The sequence below is a fragment of the Marmota marmota genome, unplaced genomic scaffold, assembly GCF_001458135.2.
Source record: "Marmota marmota marmota unplaced genomic scaffold, marMar, whole genome shotgun sequence".
Classification (NCBI taxonomy): domain Eukaryota; kingdom Metazoa; phylum Chordata; class Mammalia; order Rodentia; family Sciuridae; genus Marmota; species Marmota marmota.
Window position 1 is genome coordinate 9683630 of NW_025999913.1, and position 24767 is coordinate 9708396.

General features: G+C 46.0%; 2 protein-coding genes across 10 annotated transcripts in view; both read left to right on the forward strand.

Moving 5' to 3' along the window:
* The first annotated feature begins 398 nt into the window (after positions 1-398).
* Sirt5 (sirtuin 5) lies at positions 399-21819 on the forward strand. Of its 9 annotated transcripts, none has more exons than XM_015494034.2 (10): positions 400-551; positions 1635-1686; positions 2757-2906; positions 5995-6128; positions 8978-9203; positions 10619-10706; positions 11416-11469; positions 12090-12213; positions 13759-13874; positions 21286-21819. In XM_015494034.2, exons 3-10 carry the CDS (start codon positions 2792-2794, stop codon positions 21359-21361), a joined length of 933 nt encoding a protein of 310 aa, XP_015349520.1. In that variant the 5' UTR covers positions 400-551; positions 1635-1686; positions 2757-2791; the 3' UTR covers positions 21362-21819. The 9 variants fall into 9 exon arrangements, with proteins under 9 accessions (XP_015349521.1, XP_015349520.1, XP_015349515.1 ...); XM_015494031.2 differs by having other exon boundaries at positions 429-580; XM_015494028.2 differs by lacking the exon at positions 400-551 and adding an exon at positions 604-622.
* A 2187-nt stretch (positions 21820-24006) lies between these two features.
* The window catches only part of Nol7 (nucleolar protein 7), a 4206-nt gene continuing 3445 nt past the window's right edge, over positions 24007-24767 (forward strand). Inside the window, 1 exon segment of the mRNA XM_048799820.1 lies at positions 24007-24767. This exon segment is cut by the window's right edge and continues 25 nt beyond it. Coding sequence (XP_048655777.1) covers positions 24702-24767 — 66 coding nt within the window. The 5' untranslated portion in view covers positions 24007-24701.

Sequence of the window (24767 nt, forward strand, 5' to 3'; positions counted from 1 at the left end):
AGATGAGTCTCCATCAAAGAAAAAGAAGTCCCGGAGCCGCTGGAAGGGTCCAGGTACCAGGACTCCTGCAAGTCAAGTGCCAGTGGGGCAGGGCGCATTCATGTGAGGCCTGGGTGGGCTAGCCTGGGAAGCGACGTCCAACATCTAAAACGGAGTTTCGAGGGAACCGACCCTGCTGTTTGGATGCTCTGCCCAGACCCTTTGTGCTCCGGCTGTGGGCGCGAGGAGGAAGCCACCCAAGCGGTTACTCCCGCAACCTTGGAAGCTCCCGAGGACCAAGCAGGTCGCGCGCCCTCCCCAGCCCGCCGTGGCGCAAAGAAAGGAAAACAAAGAACACTCCTCCCGACAGTGAGCAGGACCGACCGGCGTCCCTCGCTCGGGAGCGCAGGCCTGGCTCTCCGGCAGGGGCCGCTGCAGCCGGTTAGGNGGGCCGGGCTGCACGACAGAGTGTCCCTGCTGGCGCAGGTGGGCCTGGGAGGCCGCCTGGCCCGCCCCGGCGGACGCTGGGCCCAGCCACCCTTTTGAGAAAGGGACCTTCTGCAGCATCCAAGGTGGTGACCGTGGACCTAGGAGGGCGCAGGTGCAGGTGGAGCTGTCGGATTTGCAGAGCAGACGGGCTGTGGTGCGGAGGAGGGGGCGTCGGCTAAGTCTTGCAGTGAGGCATTGGGAGAAGGCGGCTCAGAGACAGCTGGGCGCTCAGGCCTGCGAGTGTAGGGTGGGAGCTGGCCATTTCACCTGGGGCCGGAGGCTAGGGGCAGGGTCAGGAGCTTGGGAGGATGGGAGATCCAGAGTGACAGGGCCAGAGAGGTAGAAAGTCAGGACAGGTGGGGGCTGTCAACTAAGGGAAGCACGTTTCCCAGAGAGGTAATCATCAGGTTTAGTGGCAGTGGACATTGGTAGGGGTTGCTGCTAACCCTGGCAGGGTCCTGGAGTCTGTTGGTATAAACACCTGAGGACTCGTGTATTGCATTTATGTAGCTCCAAGGTGCCCTTTCTTCATCTCTTACAAAACACTGTTTACTGTTTGCCCTCAACTCTGTATCCTGGAGATCTCTATCAGAGAAGAGACAACTTTGCAGGTTTTTGTTGTTTGATACCAGGGATTGAATCCAGGGGCGCTTAATCACTGAGCCACATCCCCAGCCCTTTTTATTGTTTATCTTAACACAGGGTCTCCCTAAGTTGCTTAGGGTCTTGCCAAGTTGCTGAGGCTGGCTTTGAACTTGTGATCCTCCTGCCTCAGCTTCCTGAGTCACTGGACTTAGAAATTCATGCCACCACTCCTGGCTTGGCTTTTTTTTTTTAATTGTGGCAAAATACAAGTAGCAAAATGAAACATCCTAACCATTTTAAAGGTATTGTTAAGTGGTATGAAGTACATTCCTATTGTTGTGCTACCAGTCTCCACAACTTTTTATCCTGCAAAACTGAACCTCTGTACCTGTTATTTTTAAGTATTTAGTTACAGTAAAATTAACCCTTTCTTAGTGTAAGTTCTGAGTTTTGATAGACACAGTCACCACCATAGTTATGATGTTCCATTATCCCGTCCCCTCCTGTCCCTTTGTAATTACTCATGCCCCTTCTGATGGCCACAAATATATTTCCTGTCCCCACGGTTTCATTTATTCCAGAATCTACAAGTAGAAGCAGACATTCTTTTTTAAAGAAGCCATAGTGCCTACTGTGAGTATGAGTTTTTTGAACAAATCCCCTACAGAGGGACATTTGTCTCTAGACTTTGTTGTCAACCACAATAGTCTGATATCCATAGATAAGTCATTTTGAATTGATCCACATGTCTGTCTTTGTGTTTGTTTCCCTTTTATAAAATTCCTTGAGTTCGGATACATGCTACCGTGCGGAGCCACTCTCAGGCCTTTGTCATCCTGACCCTACTTGCTGACCTGGTTCACAACTTCCCTGCCTAGTTCAGATCTCAGAAATGGCGTTCTCATAGAAACTGTACTTTCATCAAACGTTTAGAGAGATTTTAAAAAGGTTTTTGTACTTTGAATAAAGCAGCATGAATTCTCACACTTAGCCTCTTCCCAAGCCTCCAAGGCAGTGATTCTCAAACTGGAGTGGTCTCAGGCTCACCTGCAGGAGGTCCAAGGGCTCCAGCCGCAGTGTCCTCTGACTCAGTGATCTGGGTAGAGCCTGAGGCTTTGCATCTCTCACTAGGTCTTGGTGACCCCACTGCTGATCTGACATCATACTTGAGAGCCACTGCTCAGGGGAACCTCTGAGTGTCTTCAGGGGTGTTCCAGAGCACAAATTGAAAATAGTCAACACAGGATGAATATCACAAAGACCTGAATATCATGAAACTAAGGATTTTTGTTAAGGATGTTCTTGTCTAACTCACAATGATTCCTCTGAAGACTTTTTGGCTTTACCACGGTGCTGTTTATTTGCATTTAATAGGGTGTTCAGTAAATCATGTGTAGTAATCAACACTTGATTATAAAGTAGGTTCCCTGTTGGGTGATTTTGCCCGCTGTAGGCTAATGTAAGTGTTCTAAGCACATTTAAGGTAGTTGAGGCTAAGCTGTGATGTTTTGCAGGTTAGGAATAGTAAATGCATTTTTGATTAACAATATTTTAACATTGTCACAAAACCCTATTGTTAGTCAGGGAGCATCTGGGTCTACGTAAATACATATAATAGTGCCCTTAACAAGACACACACACACACATACACATACTTGAATGTTTTCTGATTGTTTATATTTTGCTTTCTGATTTTTTAAAAGCCTGCCTGGAGAATTAGTACTTCTAATAAAACCAGATGCGACCTCTCCCGATTGTCCCCAGCCGATTAATTTCCCAGCTGTGTCATTGTCTGAGGTCTCCGGCATCCCCTCAAAGCAAGATTTGCCTAACAATGGCTCGTCCAAGTTCAAGTAAGTCCTCCCATCTCCTCTCCAGTGGACTGTGAATTTCCTGAGTTTCCTACTTACAGTTCTAAGGGACCGCCTATAATAAGTAGGTGCCAGGCGAGACTTTGGACAAAGCCACCCTGTCCTCTTTTGGGCAGGGCCTTCCTAGGAAGGGTCACAGTTTCTCTCTTAATGCTCAAGGGATGTCCATTTGTTTGGCATGTTGATGCTTCTCCCAAACTTCAAACCCATGAGTTCTTGCTTGTTTGTTGGCAATGCTGGGGTGGAAGCCAGGCCCTCGAACATGCCTGGCAAGTACTCAGCACTGAGCCATCTCCCAGTCCATGATTTCTCTTTTAAACTCCTCACCTCTCTGCAGGAGGGAAAAACTGGTGGTGGTCCCCGAGGGCAATGTGGGGTTTGATTTTCTACTGGAAATTCTTTGTACTTGACAAAACTCTGCAGGTTAATGGATCTTAGCCTATAGGGAGGAGGGAGGCCATGCAGTTTATAGATAAATGATCCTTAGGTGAGCTGCTACACAGAGCTTTAATATACCATTGAAAGGCCACTCTGAGCTCTTTTTTGCCTTATTTCTTAGTTTTGAATATCTCCCTGATACCATGAGTCTGCTCAGGTGTAACAATGCCTGCTTCCATTTTGCCCACTATCAGAAAAAAAAGAATCAAAACACCCAGTTCTACTCATCCACCTGGCCCCTTGGTGCACAGCAGGCTGCTAGAGTCTGTGGGAGCTTCTGGGGCATGTACCTGACTTTGGCGCAAAGTGGGTTTTCTGTGTCTGGAACCACAGAACAAGTGGGCACCTTTGCTTTAGCAAGTGAAAATGTAGTTTTCGTTTTTGCTTTGTTTGCAGTGCTCGGACCTCGTGCAGGCCAGGCAAGCACCCTGCCATGAACTACACCTCTAGCCCTAGAAAACGTGTTTTAAAAGATTTCACACCACAGTAACGTTACTGCACTTTATATCCTCTTTTCCCAGAACCAAACCTACACTGACTTCTTATTTGTTTGTAGAAGTTGCTTTATGTGGTTCCTTAATAGAAGTCACCCGGACCTAGGGATAGATTTTTCAGGAAATGACAGAGTTTATCTGCATGGTAGAAAAGACCTTTCAGGCTGGGGATAGTTTCAGGGGTGAACCTTGAAGTCCTTAGGGACATTTGTAGGGGCCAAACCCAGCAGCTGTACAGGCTGTCCCCAGAGAAACACTTGTACGTTTTCTCATTGTTAATGTCCTTGAGCTTTGTTCTTCCAGGTGGTTAGGGTAGAGTAGAAACGAATTTACCCAGACTGGGCTGCTGTTCCCAGGGTCCTCTGGGCTTGGTAGCTTTAGTATCCAGTGGGTCTTATTTTTCTCCCCAGCCTGTCTCAGAAACAGGTGTGAGGTCAGCCAGGGCTTCAGTGCGACTGGCTGTCAGGGTTGTGGGTTGGTTTTACTGGGAGACAATGGTGTGCCTAAGCCCCCTTGGTTTCTTCCAGCCTGACACTACCAGGAGCATGGCCCAGAGAGCCACAGGAGCTGGACTGCTCTGGTTCTCTGGTCTGAGGGTCCACTTGCCCCTTGGCTCACTTTTCCCAGTAGTCTGCTGTGTAGCAGGGAGGAAGGGGAGGAGAGGGAGGATGAGGCCTTTCTTGGGATTATCCGGGGCCCAGCACAGTGTGTGGCTCTAGCTTATGACAGTAAGGAGACCAAGTATGAGAAACAGTGGGTCCTGCTTTACCAGCTGGGGATGCAAATCAGACCCCATTTCTCTTTAACACTCAAGTCAACTGTTTCCGAGCCCCCATCCCACTGTCTTCCTTCCCCGCTTCTGTCTCTCAGGGACACTCATTCAGTCAAAGTTGGATGTTGGTTGGCATTACCTCAGGAGGGGAAGCCCAGGACACCTACCTACCTGCTTGGTCAGCTGAGGAATTCCGTTCCATTTTGGCTGGAATCTTTCATGCTTTCACACAGGGTGTCTGTTCCTGGAAGACATCCATGTCAGGGGTGTACCCTGCTTTTGTGACAGTACCTGCTGTGGTCACAGCTGGGCCAGCACCCACTTGTCCTTCGGGGATGGTGGAAGAGGGAATCCCCCTTCTCCTCTTGGAAACTGTCCCCAGTTCTGTACCCACTAGGTCTGGCCTACCATGGCCACAGCAGTTGTCCCCCTAAGGGCCTTCAGGGCTACGGGGCCTGGGGGAGAAGAGCATTGGTCGGCCACGGGCAGCGCCTGGACCACAGCCCTTCTCCAGTCTCTGCTGCCCAAGAGCAGCAGCGGCAGCTCCCCCACTGTCCGCTCCAAGTGTGGCTCCTGCTCCTTACCTGGGATGAGGACATTTTCTGGGGAGAAAGATGCCACCTGTGATCTACACATGTTTAGCCCTTGCCAACCACATGCTGCCCTGGGATGAGGCAGGAGGAGGCTGCTGGGGCAGGAAGGCAAGGCGAGTCTGTGCTCACGGGAACCTGCTGGTGTGCTATTCTCTGGGTTCATCTGCCTTCTTGTGCCCCAGGGAGAGCCTGGTTCTTGTGTGAGCTGTAGAGGAGGTGGTCAGGCGTCCATGCTGGGCAGGGCACTTGTTCCCAGGGCAGGGGGACTTTATCCTCACCTGTGGTGGCTGTGCTGAGGGAAGATGGAATGAGCAAGACTCCCACAGGAAAGATGGATTTAGGGAGGAACTGGGGCTTTGGACCCAATGACCCTCAGCTCAGCCTTCACACAAATGCACGTGCTTGTTGTGACTTTTATGAAGGGAGGCAGGTTCCTATCCATCGGTCTTTTAAAAATCTGCACAGCAGCTCTGCTCTAAGAAGGCACCATGGTACACATCAGGCAGCTGAGGAAGCTGAGGCTCAGGAAGGGTTGGGTGGGAGGCGGAGCTCACTGTGCCCAAAGCCCCTGCTTCTTTAAAGTGCCACACACTCACCCTTCAGGCCGAGGGACACAGTGACTTCATGATTGAAGTTTCTATGGAAGTATTTCTACGTAAGTATCTTAATGTGTAACTTCATACAAGGTCAAGTTTCAAAACAGAGACAGTTGATATGGGATATAAATGTGTAAACAGTACACGGGGTCAATACCAGTTTTCCTCTCCGTTTAGATATGGCCCATTTTCGGACATGTTTTGCCAAAGCCAAGCACATCGTCATCATCTCGGGGGCAGGCATCAGTGCTGAGAGTGGGGTACCAACATTCCGAGGAGCGGGAGGCTACTGGAGAAGGTGGCAAGCTCAGGTTGGTAATGTTTCCAGAACATTAAAAAATTCTAAATGAAGTCGAAACAGAGTGTGGCTCCGAACCTGTACCCATGCCCGAAATGCAGAGGGAGAAGTTTGTCCTGTTGATTTTGGCATCAACATAATGTCCCTGTGATAAAGATCTCAAATTTAAACAGTCACTGTCTTTACCTTCTAGATATAAATAGATTATACTTACAGAAAAATTAAATTTTTCCCAGTAATTACATTAAAGTAGAATCTGAAAACTTTTGTTAGCATAATTTTACTTTTCTAAAGAATTTAAATTAAATTTTTCACATTTTTAAAGTTTCTGTGAAATATTCATATTAAAAGTTGAATCGTTGAAGGCTGAGGGCTTGATGCTTAAATGTTTTTGTTTTGTTTTGTTGTCTTTTGGTACCAGGAATTAAACCCAGGAGTGCTTAACTGCTGAGCCACATCCCCAGCCCTTTTTAATATTTTATGTAAAGATAGTGTCCTGCTGATTTGCTTAGGACCTCGCTGAGTTGCTGAGGCTGGCTTTGAACTTGTGATCTTCCTGCCTCAGTCTCCTGAGCCCCTGGGATTACAGAAGTGCACCACTGCCCCCAACTTGATGCTTAAATATTTAACTGAAGACCATTAGAATAGAAGTTCTAAGAGGGTGTAAATGGATCTGGGTTTTGTTTTGTTTAATTTTTATTGAGATTTACATACAACAAAATTCACCAATTTTAAGCATATATTCAATGAATCTTAACAAATGGATATAGTTGTGTGACCAACTCCATGATTGCAACATAGATTGTTTCCGTGTTATTCAGCTTTCTATTATCATAATGAATACCTGAGATAATCACCTTAGGAAAGGTCTATTTTGGATGACAGTTTTGGAGGTTTCAGGCCACGACTATTCAGGGCTTTGGGGCTGGGTGGGATGAGCACGGAGGAGCAAAGCCACTTGGCTCTTGGCTAGGAAGCAACAGAGAAAAGAGGAAGAGCCCAGGGTCCTACAGTCCCCTTCATGGATATGTCCCCAGTGACAAAACCTCCCTCAAGGCCTCAGCTCTTGAAGGTCCCACCATCCACACCTGGGCCTGGGGGTGATTCCTGACCCACACTGTAGCACTGTTCCTCCAGCATATCCCAGCACGACCCTTTGCCTTCTGTGCCCTCCCAGGCCCCTGGCGTGGTACAGTCTTAATTCTAGAGAGCAGGGAATTTGGTCTGTTTTATTGTACTGTCCAGTTCCCAGAACGCTGGCATATTATTCGTGCTTAATAGATGTTTTTGTGGTTGGATGAAGACAGTCGTGAATTATTACTTCAGGACATGGCTTCCACACCTAGTAGGTTGGCAGTTTGTCGTTGCATGAAGGTTTGTGACGTCGCCCCTTCTTTCCTCTATTAAGTGTCTGAGGCTGGCAGATGTCCCCTCCGGGGCCTGGGGATTATCCCCTTGAAGGTCAAGGAGGGGAGAAAGGAGCAGAGGGCCACCAGGGTAGAGGAAGCAAGATCTGCTGGGGGGCAGCCACAGGGGCGCAGGCCCCAGGAGGAACAGGGGGAGGGCGCTCCTGGTGTCCAAGGAGGCTGAGCACTTGTGGCAGGAGAGAGGCCAACCCCATGCCAAGGACCCCACGTACACAGTCCTAGGTCACCTGTGAGCTCCTCCAGGCCACTGAGTCCTGGGTGGTGAGCAGGAGGGAGGGGTGCAGGGTTGACGAGGGTCCTCCAGGGGACAGCGTGCTCACAGAGGGCAGTGCTGCCAGGACAGGGAGAAGAGGGCTGACGGTGAGCTGGGGGCCCGCCTGTGAACGGGGACACGCGTCCCAGACAGAGAAGCCACGCTTCTGAAGGCTAGTGCTAATGGAGGCTGGATTCAGCAGAACGGAGTACACACGTGCAGGGTGTGTACAGTTTGCTGAGTTGTGAAAGGTGTGTGTGCAGCTCGATCACACCGCCACCTCCACAGGCAAGATGTGGAACGGTCTGTCCCTGAAAGGGCTTCCTTGTGTCCTTTCATCCGTTCCAGCCCCAGTCAGCCCTGCTCTGCTCACTCACCAGTGATGAGGCTGGCCTCTTCTAGAAGAGACCCATACTCTAAAACACAGATGTTTTAGATATTGTTAACATGTGAGGTTATATGTACGTGTGCAGTCGTGTGTGGATATGTATAGTTTGTGTGTAAGTGTGTAGGGGTGGTGTTCTAGTGTGTGTGTATGAGTATAGTTGTGTGTGTGTTGTGTATGTAGTTGTGTGCATGTAGCTCTCGTTTAGCTGTAAGAACCCACTTCCTCAATTACAACCATCGTACTACAGTTGAGTGTTTTGCAGTTCATGTTTTTCTTGGGTGCACCTCAAATTGAGATTGACTTCATGTATTTTGGAGTTCTGTGAACAAGTAGGTTCAGCTGGGTGCAGTGATGCTCGCCTGTAATCCCAGCCACTTGGAAGGCTGAGGGGGGGGCTCCAACTTTGAGGCCAGCCTCAGCAACTTAGTGAGGCTCTAAGCAACTTAAGGAGACCTTGTCTCAAACTAAAAAAGGCTGGGGTAAGGCACCCTGGATTCAATCCCTAGTACCAAAAAAGAACAAAAATAAAAGTAGGTTCATCTTCACACGCAGTCCTTTCCTCGTGTTTCATAACTGCCTGAGGAGCGGCGGGCCAGGTTGCATGTCCCCTGCCCTAGCAACAGCATATTTCAGACTGACTTCTCCACAGTCCTGGGTCCTGGGCTGGTGCCACAAACCTGCACCTAAAGCAGATGGGCCCCAGCCTCACCCAGGGGCTGCCTGACGGTCTTAGAGAACAGTCCAGAGCCTGCTGCCTCTCTCTGCCCTGATCCTGCCTCCTCTGTCACCCCCAGGACCTGGCCACTCCTCAGGCCTTTGCCCGCAACCCGTCGCAGGTGTGGGAGTTCTACCACTACCGCAGGGAGGTCATGCTGACCAAGGAGCCCAACCCCGCACACCGGGCCATCGCCGAGTGTGAGGCCCGGCTGAGCGGTCAGGGCCGTCGGGTCATGGTCATCACCCAGAACATCGATGAGCTGCACCGCAGGGCTGGCACCAAGAACCTTCTAGAAATCCATGGTGAGGGAATCGGACTTTAAAACCCTGCCCCCCTGCCCCCATCCTTCCTGCCCACTAGCATAGCTGTTGTCATCTGCATCCCTGTGAGCCCCTCCCGGGCTCTGGGGAAAGGTATCCTACAGTGACAGCTTCCCAGCACAGCTGCAGGGCAAGCAGGCTGGCCACGGGGCAGCTGCTTCAGCAGGGTCAGGGTGGGATGGGGCCAGCACCCCGGGGTGTCTGTTTACTTCCCTTCATCCCCAGGGGGGCACTCTCCACTTCTCCCTTTGCAGCTGATCTGCCTCCGTGCTCCACGGGAGGTAGCTTCTGGCAGCTTCCGGCTTACTCCAGTGTGGTAACTAGATCCTCAGAAAATAAACCTCTGGGTGACCTCACCGGGCCATTACCACCCATTTGAGCAAACACTACTGCCATGGGGTTGGGCACTGCAGTAGCACCAGTCTGGAACCTGTGGCCAAGCTGGTATTTGGAATGTGATGGACAGACCCATCAGCTCCACATGGGATAGAGGAGCGATGTCTCCTGCAGAGAGCGGATGGAAAGAGACAGCTTATGTACAGTGTGGTGTGTGAAAAGCTTAGGACAACACCAGCACATGGCAATAGTCAGTAAACCGTGCCCACCATTATTGCTTTAGCTCAGTAAGTGGTTGCTAGTATTAATTTTTCTTTTACTAATTATTCACTGAGCTGCTTTTGTGTAAAAGATTCAATCTTTATTAAATCAAGGTTAAGATTTTATAAACGCTGCTAGCCTGAACCTTTCTATACTTAGTAAGTCATACCCTTAGCTTCATCTTCCTTACTGACCACTTCGTTTCCCACTAAACTTCAGTCCAAGGTAATCTGAGAGCACATTATTCATGTAATTAGTTATTTTCGCTCTGGGGATTGCAAAGTCCTTCAGGGAATTTGCTCTTGCCTGGTTCAATGGAACTTCATGTCTGTTTCCCATGATACTAGGGTAAGCCTATTCCAAAGAAATGTATAAGAACAAAATTATTTTTATCTTGTGTTAGTCAGATTTCTGTAACAAAGTATCTGAGATAACTAACTTAAAAGGAAAAAAGGTTTATTTTGACTCACAGTTTGGGAGGTTTCAGTCTATGGTCAGTCTATGGCATGGAGCAGGTATGGAGTAAGCTGCTCACCTCATGGCAGCTGGGAAACACAGGAAGTGGAGGGACCAGGGTCCTGATTATCTCCTCCAAAGGCCCGCCCCCAATGACCTGACTTCCTCCCACTAGGCCCCACCTCTTAAAAGTTCCACCACCTCCAGATAGCTCCAAGCCAAGGACCAAGCTGTTAACTCATGGGCCCTTGGGGGACATTCCAAACCACAGCACACCCTTTCAAACGTAGAGATGACTGCCTTAATTATACTCAGTTCTGAACTTGCTTAACGTGTGTTTTCAGGTACCTTATTTAAAACTCGATGCACCTCTTGTGGAGCTGTGACTGAGAATTACAAGAGTCCAATTTGTCCAGCTTTATCAGGAAAAGGGTAATTATATTACACTACAGAATAATTATGTTTTCTTCTTTAAGTTGAACATAAATGTGAAGAAATTGAACCTTCATTGAAGATTCCATAGATATTCATGAGAAATAAGACTAGACAAGGTACAGACATAAGATAAAATAATTTGCTCACAATCTGAAAGGTTAAGTAAAAACTATAGGATTCCAAACCATCTGCCATGTGATTCTAAGTTCTTATTTAAACATATGTACATAATCCATGTTTGTGTGTCTGTGTATTAGCACAATGACCAGAAGAAAATACCACAAAATGTTAATAGTATCAGGAATGGAGATATTATAATTTTTATTTTTTCTTCATATCATTCAAAAATTTCCAACATTTCTATGGTGAATATGCATTATCATTATAATTGGAGAAAAAACTTAAGAAAAGATTCAAAATATTGAATAAGAGTTCTACTGGCCCACCTTAGAACAGTATAAATTATATAAAAAACATGTTAATATAAGGTTATTGCAGAAGGTGCCCATGATGATGAAGTACACGCCTGGTCACTCCAGCCTCGCCCCATGCAAATTCCATCTCTCCAGTTCTTTGGGGTCTATCCTCGGACCCTCCTAAGCTAGCATGGGCTACTCTGCTAAACAAATACCTAAGAATGACCTTGTTCCTCTGTTGTTTGGTTGCACTGATGACATTCTTTCTTTTCTGTTATTATTTGCTTCAGTGCTCCAGAACCTGAAACGGAAGATGCCAGAATCCCAGTGGAGAAACTTCCCCGGTGGGTAAAAACCTTTGATTTGCATTTGTGTTCAGATTGGGGGAAAAAAATCAGAAATCAAGACCTAAACATTTTAATTTCAGTGAAATGTCCCTTAACATAATTGTACAAATGCAGAAACTAGCCCTGACCCATGAGGCCAAGTGTGAAAAGACAAAATATTCAGTTTTTCTAGTGGATCCTGGAGAGTGTGGTTCAAGGCAGGACTTGAGAGAGACATGAATCAGAGAAGAAACGGAAGGTCACTGATGAACTTAGGGGTGGTTTGTGTATTAGAGGCAAATCTGAGGCCAGTGTTTCACCCAGGTCTGGGTAACTGAGTACGGCTGTGCCACTGAGTAAAATGAAGTAGCAGAAAGAAGACTTTTTAGTAACAGAAGGTTAAGTTCAGCTGAAAAAATGTCCACACAACTTGGTGCACAGAGTCGAGAGAAAAACGTAACAGGACAGCTCACCTTAGCCCTTCATTCATGTCCAGGACGAGGTCATACTGGGATAAGAAGGATCAGAGGTGACCCTTCTGGCTGGCCTGGGTTTGGGGTGGCCCCAGCCTTCCTCCATCCACCTGTGAGCCTACCTGGCAGGTTGGCTGGGGTGACTTAAGGATCACGTTCTTCCAGGTGTGAAGAGGCAGGGTGTGGGGGCCTGCTGCGACCTCGCGTGGTGTGGTTTGGAGAGAACCTGGATCCTGCCGTTCTGGAGGAGGTTGACAGAGAGCTGGCACTCTGTGACTTATGCCTGGTGGTAAGTCACACCCTTCCCTAGTCTCCAGGGTCTTCTAACACACTAAAGATGGGAAGGAGTTTGTTCTCGCCTCCCCCCTCCCTCCTTTCCTCAAAGAAGTATGTGGAGAAGTCTTGTGGTGTCCTACAGAAAAACTAAGAAACAATGAATAAGAGTTGACCTTAAGATGCGAAACTAATGTTGTCTTGTCTGCAACATTAAAAAAAGAACATGTCATTGATTGAGACTTTAGGTATAATCCATGCTCATTATTAAAGTTCATTGATAAAAGGAGAAAATTTTTAAAAATTAAGAAAATCAAATTATAAAATGGAAATTAGAAATCACCATTCTGAAATTGGTATGTTTTCCTGTAGACCAGGGGTGAGCAAACTGCAGCCTGCAGGCCAAATCTGATCTACGCCCTGTTTTGTGAATAAAGTTTTATTGGAACACAGCTGTGGCTGTTCTTCCGCACACTGTCTCTGGGTGCTCTCACACTACAATGGCAGAGACAGGAGGCCTACAAGGCCTGAGACACTTACTTATGTAAGTGTCTAGAAAGTCTGCCCACCTCTCTTCTAGACCTTTCCTTATGCAGATACATGCACATTGATTACTATTAAAAAAATGAGTTCTTGATATATTTTCTGTCTTGAAACTGATTTATTTACCTAGCAATTCACTCAGCATATTCCATGTCAGTGCATCTGAATCTGAGTCACCTTTTAATTGCCTGCATGATCTCCATCACGTGGATATAAAATGATGCACTGAATTAATCCTGTACAGTTGGACATTTTGGGCTGTTTGAAAATTTGGTATTTTAAACACTGCTGTAATGAATATCCTTAGATATAAATCTTAGCAAGCTCTTTAATTTCCTTAGGACACACTTCCTAGGAGTGAATTAACTAGCCAAAGCATATGAATATTTCAAAATTTCCTTTATCTGTCTTTAAAAACAAAGGTGCTTTCTGGTGGGTACACATCCATTTAGCCAGTGTCTGATCAGGTGCGCCCAGTGTTGAGCACCATCAGCATTCATGACAGACTGTTCAGGAGAAAGGCTGGTTCTTGCCCAGTCTTTCCATTTCTATAAATGATGTTTATAAGTATATTTTATAAGGAAAGTCCTGAAAGGATATATATTAAAATGTTGACAATGGTTATCTTGGGGTACTAGGATTATGGGTGAAATACATATTTTTTCTTCATATTTCCAACTTTAAAAAAGAATATGGATTATTTGTATAACTTCAAAGAGCAAAAACAAAACCAAAGCTCTACCTCAAAACATGTCAATTGGGTCATTTCTTTGCCACTGTGTCCACTTGCCTAACTCTCCCTTTTACGTCACACATTCTTTCCAATCAAGTGATTGGCTACAAGGACACGTCTTAACTTCCAGCGTGTCCCCTGGACACCCTGCACTGTGTCTCCTCCAGCTTAGCTTTTCCCACACCTGCAACCACAGACCTGCCTGAATCTACATAAGTTTCTCTGAAAAACTGTTTCTCCTCCCATAGTATGGTCACTGTCCATTTCTGTGTGCTTGCCTTGTAGGTGGGGACTTCCTCTGTGGTCTACCCAGCAGCCATGTTTGCCCCCCAGGTGGCCTCGAGGGGCGTGCCAGTGGCCGAGTTCAACACGGAGAGCACCCCAGCCACAGACAGATTCAGGTACAGGGAGGACCGAGGGGCGACGGGAGGTGGAGGACAGGCTTAGGTGTGGCATCTCGTCACCTACGAGACTGTGTGGGGAGGGGTGGAGCCTGGTTTGTGTTTTCTTTTTTGGCTGTAGTTGCTTTTATGGAAGAACAATATCACTGACTGCAGATTAGGGAGACTGTACCCGGGATTCACCACCTGGCTCTGTGTCCTCTAGACGTCACTGTCATTTGTATATTCCTGTGATCTGGCCATAGCAGTGCTTACCAGGTCGGCCTGGGCCAGACCTCGAGGAACCTCACCGTCTGCTGTTCTCATTGTGAGGCAACCTAGGTTTTCTTTGGTCTAATCACCAAGAATATTTGTATTTGTGGCCATGGTATGGTACTTTTTCCTGTTTCCTAAATTTGTGTGCAACGTGCAGATCTCTGTAGTGCACATTGTAAGTCTCAGTGAGACAGGGTCTCACTGAGTTGCTTAGAGCCTCCCTCTTATTGAGGCTGCATTTGAACTTGCGATCCTCCCGTCTCAGCCTCCCGAGCTGCTGGGATTGCCGGAGTGCACCACAGTGCCCGGCTTACTTTTAACTCTTGTTAGTGTGTTTAATTCTTCTCTAGAATAAAATAGAATATAAATAAGTAATAAATAGAAATAAATAAAACACAAACTTCACTGAAACTTCTTGTCATTAAGCAGTGGTTTTCCACAGTGGCTGCATATTTAAAAAAATACTGATGCCTGGGTGCCACCCCGTGAGATTCTGATGTCACTGATCTGAGGGGTGCCCTGAGCATCACAGGTAATGCTAATGTGCAGGTAGGATGAGAATCACTGCTCTGGGTCTTCACTGGGATAAAAACAGGGTCCCCTTCAGGTGAGCTGACAGACATGGGCCCGGTCTTTCCATGTAAACCTATCATCAGGACAGACTCAGTCCTTGGTCCACAGTTATTCATTTGTATGTAAGTGGTGAGTACTAGATGACAGTTTTTTAAAAGAATTGTCTTCTGTGCAAAACTGATGCTCTAACAATTATAGAATGTTATTGAAAGACATAAAGACCTAAATAAACAAAAATATATCCCATGTTCATGGACTGGACAACTTAATATCATTAAGATGACAGTACTCCCCAAATGATCTATTAGTTCAACCCAGTTCCTATCAAACTCACAGCAGAAATTAACAAGATGGTCCAAAATTCCTACGAAAATTCAAAGAAACCCAAGTGGCCAAAGAAAAAAGAACAAAGTCAGAGAACTTATATCTCCTAATTTCAAAACTTACGACAGGGACTGGGGCTGGGGCTCAGGGGCAGAGCGCTTGCCTAGCACATGTGAGGCACTGGGTTCAATCTTCAGCACCACATTAAAAAAAATAAACAATCAAGTTATTGTGTCCATCTACAACTAAGTTTTTAAATATCTTTAAAAACTTACTGAAGAGTTGCTTTAATCAAGATGGTGTGGGCAGATACATAAAGTCAGTGGAACAGAGCTGAGAGTTTAGTCAGAAGCTCTCATGTTTGTGGGCAACTGATCTTTGCAAGGACTGCTGGGGCAATTCAGTGGGGGGAAGAAGAGTCTCCTCAGCACCGTGCTGGAGAGCCACAGGCAAGAGTGACGTCGGACCCCTTCATGACAGCATCCACAAAGCCGGATGCTGGACCTCACACCTCAAAGTAGGAGCTAAACCATAAGCTCCTTAGAAGAAAATCTAGGAGTAAATCTTTGTGACCTTGTGTTAGTTAAAACACAAGTAAAAGTCACATGAGAAAAATGGGTAAATCAGAATTTGGAAGTCTAATATTTGATATTTACAATATGTAAAGAACTGTTACAATTCAAAAGACAATTGTGGATTCACTTAAAAATGGTCCGAAAATTTAAAAAGATATTTCTCCAAATATACGCACATGGCCAGTAAGCATTTACAATGATGGTCAACATCTTTAGTCACTGAGGAAATGCAAATTAAAATGACAATACGATACCACTTTACAACTACAAGGATAGTCATAATTTATAAAAAGAAGAAAACTAGCAAGTGTTGCTGAAGACATTAGGGTCCTCTTACATTGATGGTGGGAATGGACAGTGGTATAGCTGCTTTGGAAACAGTCTGGCAGTTTCATGGTGAGTTACCATGGGGCCCTGGAAATGAAAGCATGTCTATACAAAAATTTGTATGGGGCCAGGAACAGTAGCTCATGCCTGTAATCCCAGCAGCTTGGGAGGCTGAGACAGGAGGATCACGAGTTCAAAGTCAGCCTCAGCAAAAGTGAGGAGCTAAGCAACTCAGTGAGACCCTGTCTGCCAATAATATACAAAAAAGGGCTGGGGATGTGACTCAGTGGTCAAGTGCCACTGAGTTCAATCCCCAGTACCAAAAAGGAAAGAAAGAAAAGAAAAAAGAAAGCTAGTATATTACAAAAATTAAATTGCCTTCTAACTTATCCACTGACAAATGGACATTAGGGCTCCCTCTGATTTGCACTGTGTCACATGTGTGTAGCAACTGTCTGCTTAGCATCACTGCAAGTGACATCAGAGCCAGGAAACTCAAGCCTCTCATCTGAACACTGATGAGTGAACAGATGAACTTACTGAAGCACTGTTCCCATTCAATTCTGCTAATGTGGCTTGTTTTTAGCCATTTGATCTCCACCTCATTTCTAATGATTATAAAGAATTAAAACAAATCATCATTGCAGAAGTTTTGTAAGAAAATGCAGATAGGAAAAAGAAGAAAAGAAAACTTGGGTCTTTTCTTAACCCAAGATTAGAAGTGGGCCACCTCTCTCCTGCTGTGGATGGACGGGCAGCAGCAAGGTGCCCGTTGTGTGTGGTGGCCATGTCTCCTTGGGAAGGACACTGGATGAGAGAATGCTTCCTGCAAGTTAAGAAGGGACTTTTGGCACATAGCACCTATCGTCACACAGGTCCAGCCTCCTAAACCAGCTGCTGCCACTTCAGTCATTCCCCAGCTCCCGATTGTTTTGAGAACCTGCGATGTCTGCTCAGACACACAGCTTTCTTGCTAGTTGGAAGCCCTTACCAGTGAGACAGGCTGCGAGAATCATCATCGTGTGTGGGTGTCTCTGGGGAGCAGTGATGGCTGCCTGTGCCTCTCGTCAGACTGTCCCCTGATGAGTAGTCTGGTGGGGGAAGCCAGCCCGGCTTGCAGCTCAAGGTTATCAGGCTGAAGTGTAGAGGAAGGCCTGCAACCACCCCCTGATCCTGCTCAAACGTTCCCCTGGGGAAACCAGTCCTCGAGCAACAAGTTTAAACACACAGCTTCACAATGTTGGTTTTTTCTTTTCCATCTCAAGCTTAACAGATTTTCATTGAACTTGTTCCTTTTCCTTTTCTTTCTTTCTTTTGGTCAGCTTTAAAGCCCTTCTGTTCGAGCAGGGATCAGTTTGGAGCTCACCTTTCTTGCATGCTCTACTGCGGTATCGGTTGAGTATCCCTAGTCCAAAAATCCAACCAAAATGCTCTAACGTCCCAAACTTTTTGGACACTGACATGATGCCACAACTGGAATACTTTCTACCATGAAACTTTGTTTCATGCTGAGAATTACTTAAGATATGGTATAAAATGACCTTCAAAACTATAGATTACCAAATTTGAAATGCATAATACTTCCAGTCCTGAAGCCTTTTAGATATTCAACCTATCATTTCTGATAGTTTATGCTTTTACAAAACAAAATTCCTTGGTGAGTAAAAAAAGCAGTAGTCCACTCAAAGAAATTAAGACACTTTGTGGCTTACCCTGGGGAAGCCGGCTGTCTGTGTCTTCTATTCCATTCTGAGGAATCACGGGGAAGATTTTTACTGGCCAACCTAGATATATACTTTTTTTGTTGTCAATTGTAAGTCTTGCTTTTTGCATTGCATAAACGTAGGTACTGAGGAGCCCGGGCCACATAAGCTCAGCACTGAAGGGCTTTTGTCACAGCATTGCCCCTCTACTGCCTTATCCAAGTAATGGGTGGTGTTGTGCTTTTGTGTCCTATTTAATGTCTGTTGGTTCTATGAGACCCCAATCAGCTTTACCCAAGACAAGAAGGAAACCACCCTACCTGCCTAGGGATGAGCCCCCAAGCCTCTCTCTTCTCAGGTCTATGCCAGTTTCTAAATGACCCTTTATTTTTACCCCCTGCCATTTGACACTCAGGATGGGACACCACTGTAAGATCTGAGGCAGGTGGGGGTTCAGCATGCTTTTGTGAACTAAGAAAGGGGACCTCAAAGCCACTTTCTTTGGAAAGAGAATATATGGAAGTTGAGGGTCTGAGAATTCCCTAAAAGCTCTCCATGACTGGCTGTGGGTAGGATTTGTCCATGAAGTAGCCGCCATCAGAGAACAGTGGACTTGGAGGCTGAGGCATTCACGATGTGTGCTATGTCAAGAATAAATAATATGAATGGCGAACTACGTTGAGGAAAGGCCCTTTCTGTTGTAATTTTGCTCAACTGGTTTCCTCATTAATAATGCATTTGAAAGTTCTGCTTTTGCTTTTTATTCATAGTTTATAGGATATTCTTCCTGTCCTACATGTTTTTCCTTAAAGGAAACACAAACCATTGATTTTTCTTCTTTTTTCTCCCTCCTCTTCCTCATTCTCATTTTCTACTTTCTTTTCTTTTTCCTTAACTTTATTTTTTATTTTTTGGTAGTACTAGGAACAGCAGCCAGGGCCTTGCACGCCAGGCAAGCGCTCTGCCACAGAGCTACCCCTCAGCCTTTTCTACTTTCTAAGTCAGAGGCTGCTCAGAAAGTCCAGGGGATGGTTTGAGAGGTTTGTTGATTCAGCTAAAATCCTGGTCTGGGCGGTGCCTGAGGTTTCGTCCCTCTTATGTACACGTGAATGCTCTCTGAATATCTATGTGTGTATTAAAATTATAAATTGACAAATTATAGTTGCAAATATATTATGCATATATTTATAGGATACAAGGTGATGCTGTGATTTACGAATACAGTATGAATAATTCACTCAAGCTGTTCCATCTCAAATCCTTATTTTTTTTATGGGGAGAACATTTGAAATATATGCTGAGTAATTTTGAAAGGTACAATACAGAATCGTTTACGGTCTCCACCCCATTGTGCCATATACACAAAGAAAAAGCCTCTGCTCTCCCTCCTGTCTGAGGCTTTGTGCCCATTAGCCGGCATCTCCCCAGTTCCCACCCCAGATAGTAACTCCGTTCGGCCTCTCTGGGTCACATGGTTTTAGATCCTGCCTGTAGGGGAGGATGTGTGGGATCTGTCTTTCTGTGCTGGCTTAGTTCAGGTGGCCTTATGTTCTCCGTTTCCATCCACATTGCCACAAGTCCCTGAACTTCTTCCTGAAGGCTGAAGTACTCCACGGTGCTTCTAGACCACGTTTTCTTTACCCATTCATCTCTGGACGAATACTTAGTTTTGATTCCATAACTTGGCCATTGTGACTAGTGCTACAGTGTACATGGGGTGTGCCTGTCTCGTCACCATGTAGATGCCCAGAGTGGAATGACTGGATCATGTGGAAACTGTTTGGTTTCTTGAGGAACTTCCACAGTTTCCATAATGGCTGGACTAACTTATGTACCCACCACCAATGTACATGTGTTCCCTTTCCTCCATATCCTGACACTTGTTATTGTTTGTCTTTTTGATAAGTCATTTTGACAGATGTGAGGTATCTTATTGTGCTTAAATAATACAATATCTAATTAGGCATTATCTAATCAGATAATAGTAAGGTATTATCTGATTAGATAATACCTAATGATTTAGCAATACTGAGCATTCTTCAACTCCCCGTTGGCCATTGGTATGTCCTCTTTTGAGGAATGTCTATTCAGGCCCTTTGCCCATTTTTTAATCAAATTATTTGCTTTCTTTCTATAGAACTGTTTGAGTTCCTTGTATATTTTATATATTAACCCCTTATGAGACATATGGCTTGTAAATATTTTCTCCCATTCAAAATAATTTGCCATGAGTTGTTACTTCATTCTGTTGATTGCTTTCTTTATTGTACAGAAACTTTTTATTTTGGTGTAATCTCACTTGTCTAGTTTTGCTTTTGTTGTCTGTTTGCCTAGACCAAGGTCAAGTATTCCACCAACCCCCATGTTTTCTTCTAGTAGTTTTATAGTCTCAGGTCTGTTTAATCCATTTGCAACTGATTTTTGTATACAGTGCAAGAGAAGAGTCCAGTTTCATTTTCTACATGTGGATATCCAGTTTCCCACACCATTTTTAAAAGAGACTGTCCTTTTCCTATCATATGGTTGGCACCTTTGTCAAAAATCAATTAATCACCTAGGCACGGTGGAGCAAATCTGAAATACCAGCAGCTGGGGAGGCTGAGACAGGAGAATCACAAGTTCAAAGCCAGGCTCAGCAAAGGCAGGGTGTTACACACTCAGTGAGACCCTGTCTCTAAATAAAATTCAAAAAGAGGGCTGGGGGTGTGGCTCAGTGATCCAGTGCCCCTGAGTTCAATTCCAGTACCAAAAAAGAAAGAAAAAAATCAATTGACCAGTTGGGCATAGTGGCACAAGCCTGTGATCCCAGCAATTTGGGAGGCTGAGGCAGGATGAGCACAAGTTGAAAGCCAGCCTCAGCAACTTAGCGAGGCCCTAAATGATTTAGTGAGACCCTGTCTCAAAAATGAATAAATGAAAATGGCTGGAGATGTGGCTCGGTGGTAAAGCACCCCTGGGTTCAATCCCCAGTGCCAGGGAACAAACTTGACCCCAGATGCATGGACTGTTTCCATTCCATTGGCCTTGTGGCTCTTTTAATGCCTATTCTTGCTGCTTTAATTACTATTGCTTTATAGTATATTTGAAGTGATTTAGTGCAATGCTTCCAGCTTGTTCTCTTTGTCATGATCGCCTCGGCTATAAAGAGTCTGTGTGTTAAGCAGGGTGGGGTGGGGTGTACTATATGAATTTTAAGATTTTTCCTCTATTTCTATGAAAAATGGCATTGGAATTTTGAGGGTGTTGCATGATGATAATTCTTCCAATCCATGAACATAGGATATCTTTCTATGTAATTGTCTTCATATAGATATATGTATGTATATTCATATGCAGACACATATTTCAGCTATGAATCTGGCACTACAATCACAAATTACACTTTACAACCCTTTACACTTCCCTACCCATTAAATAAACTTCTGATTCGAAGCACACAGAGGCCAATCTCTTGCTTCTCTAGAATCACTCAGTCACCCATCATCAAGTGGCATCTTGAGTTGTCAGGGGCTGAAGGAGTGAATCTGAAATACCATATCTGAGAATCCAGATCTTACTCTGGGTGTGACTGAGAAGTGTGTGATGTTCTGCAATTTTACGTTCCCTTTGCTAACTCAGAGCTCATACTATGCTGTATTTGGCCCTTCCATTCAGGTTTCATTTCCATGGACCCTGTGGAACAACTCTTCCTGAAGCCCTTGCTCCGCATGAAACTGAAACTATTTCCTAAGTGCCCTGGGGAAGGAAGGAATGATAGTATATCAAGAACTAGGCCATGAAGAGGAGAAATGATCTTGTGGATGGTGAGCTGAGTATTGGAAGATCTAAAAATATCCTTGTGCCTCTGGCTGGAATCCACCCTGTTAAGTGACTGGGCTTAGAAGTTGTAAGAGCAAATGTATAAGCAAGAAGTCCGAGAACTGTAATGTTAATGCACGTTACTTGGTTTCAATGAACTCTAAGTGTCTTATGCTTGATGTGTTTGTTTGCTACTGGGAGGAGAAAATTTTGTAGTTAGACTGTCTACAAAAAAGTAATTATCTTGATTGTATTTTTGCTCGATGGGCAAAAATAGAAATAGAGAAGTAAAATCCTGGTACTTAATTCTGATTTTTACACAAGTTTTGGTGGAAAATGAAATCACTCTCTACAGTAGTTAATTTATCATATAAAAATGTTACCCTAAAAGATGTTGTTGGGGGCTTTTTCTTTTCAGTATTTGTTGGTTGCCTTAACTCAAAGAACACAGGATATTAGGATAACTTACAACACAAATGAATGCAAGGAAGGAAAAATGACACAGGAAGAAAGCAGATGAGGAAAAAAAGGCAAACATAAGGATCACCCAAGGATAAACACGGCTGCCTAAAATTTAGCTCGGGTTATCTTGGCAGGAAGAGCAGGGAAGGAAGAAGGAGAGGATGACCCTTGTTCAGTATTGAGGCAGGAGATTGATCATCTATAGGTAGACAGAAATGGGGACCTTGGAGAAGGGGATCCCACCACCCCAGACTAAAACCTGAGGCTCAAGCTTGTCTTTGGCAGCCTGAATGGAGGCCCCGTTCAGCTTGGTGCCACACATTCTGTTGTCGCCCCAGGCTTCCTTAACGACCCTAACATCAGTCAACCCCAGAGGGTTGTTTTGAACCCAAGCAATTCTTTTCAGCATACAGGACAAACTCAGGTTAACAAACACATTAAACCATCTCATTATGGGAATAAGAAATTAGAATTGCATGCCTTCAATTGAGTCAGAAAAAAAAGACAGTCAAGAGAGACTTTCCAATGAAACTTTAGTTCTTCATCAAAACACCATAAAAAGCCCTAGACAGAGAGCCACCAAAGATACCCTCTCTGGGACCCTTTCCTTGCTTGCTTCTACTAAATCTGCTACTGAATTCTCATCCCCCATCATCCGGGTACTTCTTTCTTGGGGTGTGTGAGACAATATCCCTTCCAACACTCACCACCTTATGTTAGAGCATCTTCCAGGAAGATGCATACAGCCCCTGGGGGGTTCGCAAGCCCTCCCTGGTACTGAATTCTGATGGGAGTTTCCCCCTGGGTCTTTAATAATGATACCCTTATTACCTTGGACTAGAGAAGTAAGACTACTACTCTTTACTCAAACGCCACAAGCTAGTGGGCTCTCAGGGCCCTTGGCTTACCTGAAGCTGGGCTGTGAGGGGGCCCGAGTTCAAGTGTATGCAGGTCATACATAAGACCGTCCCTTGGATTAGGTGGGCTTCCCCTGAGTGATTACAGACCTCTGCCATGTCACCTCAGCCCCTTGAAGAATTAATGTTATGCCCTTAGGTTTATAGTAACAGGTGACAAGCCACTGCATATGAATGTCTTTGTATTTAATAAATCCCAAAGGTCCTTTGTGTGCAAAGAGGGATGGTCACGGCCTACAGGAGACTGGAGAACCAACCAAGCATCCTGAGGAGTCAGTTCCCCCTTTAGCTGGATGGGTCAGGAGTATAAACTGAGGGGACAGGTGACACCAGTAATAAAGTGATGCTGGGATGCAGTTTTTAAGTGCAGTACTATCAGGCACTTAATAGGTTTGTTGTTGGACTCCTCCAGGTTAATTTTATGCATTTTCTGAGTGTTAGCAACTGTGGAAGTCAACACACTCTCAAGAAGTCTAAATGTTTTTGTTTTGTAATTTCTATCTGACCAAAGACCAGAGATTTCAGATCTTTTTTTTTTTTTTTAGTTTATTTTTTGGTACCAACAGCTTTGTTTATTCTTGTGTCTTGTCGTTTTTTTCATACGGTTTTGTTATTTTAAAACTGGGAACTGCTTTGAAATCCAAGAGATGAAAGGAGATTAAAAATATCAAATATAAGTGAGAATTATTCAGTTCGAAGGGGCATTTACTGAACATCCTACCATATGATGGTCATTATAAGTGAAATGATCAGCAAGGCCTGCGTCTTACCCTCCAGTTCACGGCGTGGTTGGAACCACCACCGTAAACTTACACAGTGTGGAAAGTGCAGCAGTAGACGTCAGTGCAAGGCGCCAGGTTCTCACAGGTCTGGAGAGCGTGGGAAGTCATTCATTGAGCCCAGTGTCCCCGCCCCCGGGCTCGAGAGCCGGGAGTGCACAGCCCCAAAGTGCAGCAATAGACGTCAGTGCAAGGCTCAGAGAAGGCAATCAGAGCTCCACCAGCAGCGACGAGTGGACGGTGCTGGAACTCGCCTGGGGGGAGCTTCTGAGTGCAAGAGGGAGTTCTGGTGGGGAGTGTGCGTCAGCAGAGGGCACAGCGCAGGGGCACGGCACGCGGGAGGCCGCTGATTCGTTGGGAGAATGAGTAATCAATCACATTGTACAACGGGTGGGAAAGACAGACGGATCGCGAGGCCTCTGTGCATAGACAATACACGGGGTGGGGGCAGAACGAGCGCGCGCCACGTTCAACGTGACGGTGTCCTGCGCTCCACAGGGTCGCACTCCCATCTGCGGCGGCTGAAGGTCAGTCGCGGGCGGGAACCGACGAGGGTTCTACACTCACCAAGCGTCTGTTCTCCTGGGGTGCCACACAGACCGAGCGGCTGCGCGGCCGAGGTCGCCAGGCGCGCGTCTGATGCTGAGGATTTAGCTAAGCCAGGCTGTGTCCCCGGTGGGTGACAGCAGGAGGGAGGGCATCGGCGTCCTACCGCTAGAGCGCACTTCTTCCCGGTGGAAGCTGCGAGGCGCTTGGAGCCATACCCACAAATAGCGACGAACTTAGGACCTAACCGAACCCAGTGCTAAAAAAGGCAGCGACAAGCGACCAATGCCTGGCACCGGACAGCGAACGTTCCCGCAGCGGAGGAGGGCAGCCCGACCTGGAGCTCGCGCGTTCAACTAGCCTGTCGTGAGAGAACGCGCCCCTGCAGATCTGGGCCACGCCCCATGGGAATAGGCCCCGTCCCTCATCTTGCGCATGCGCTTCCGTGACCTGGGGCCTCCAAACCTGCAGGGGGCGATAAAAGTTCATGTCGCTTACTCTTCCAAGCCGCGCTCAGCTGGCTGCTGTTTCCGGGTCAGAAGTCAGACTGATCGGCGCCGCGTGAGCCATGGTGCAGCTCCGGCCGCGCGCGTCCCGCACCCCCGCGTCGGCGGAGGCGATGGTGGATGAGGGC

Coding starts and splice junctions, on each gene's coding strand:
- Sirt5 (XM_015494035.2), top strand. CDS start 2,792: ATGCGACCTCTCCCGATTGTCCCCAGCCGATTAATTTCCCAGCTGTGT. Junction 2,907..5,994: donor AATGGCTCGTCCAAGTTCAA/GTAAGTCCTCCC, acceptor CTCTCCGTTTAG/ATATGGCCCATTTTCGGACA. Junction 6,129..8,977: donor GGAGAAGGTGGCAAGCTCAG/GTTGGTAATGTT, acceptor TGTCACCCCCAG/GACCTGGCCACTCCTCAGGC.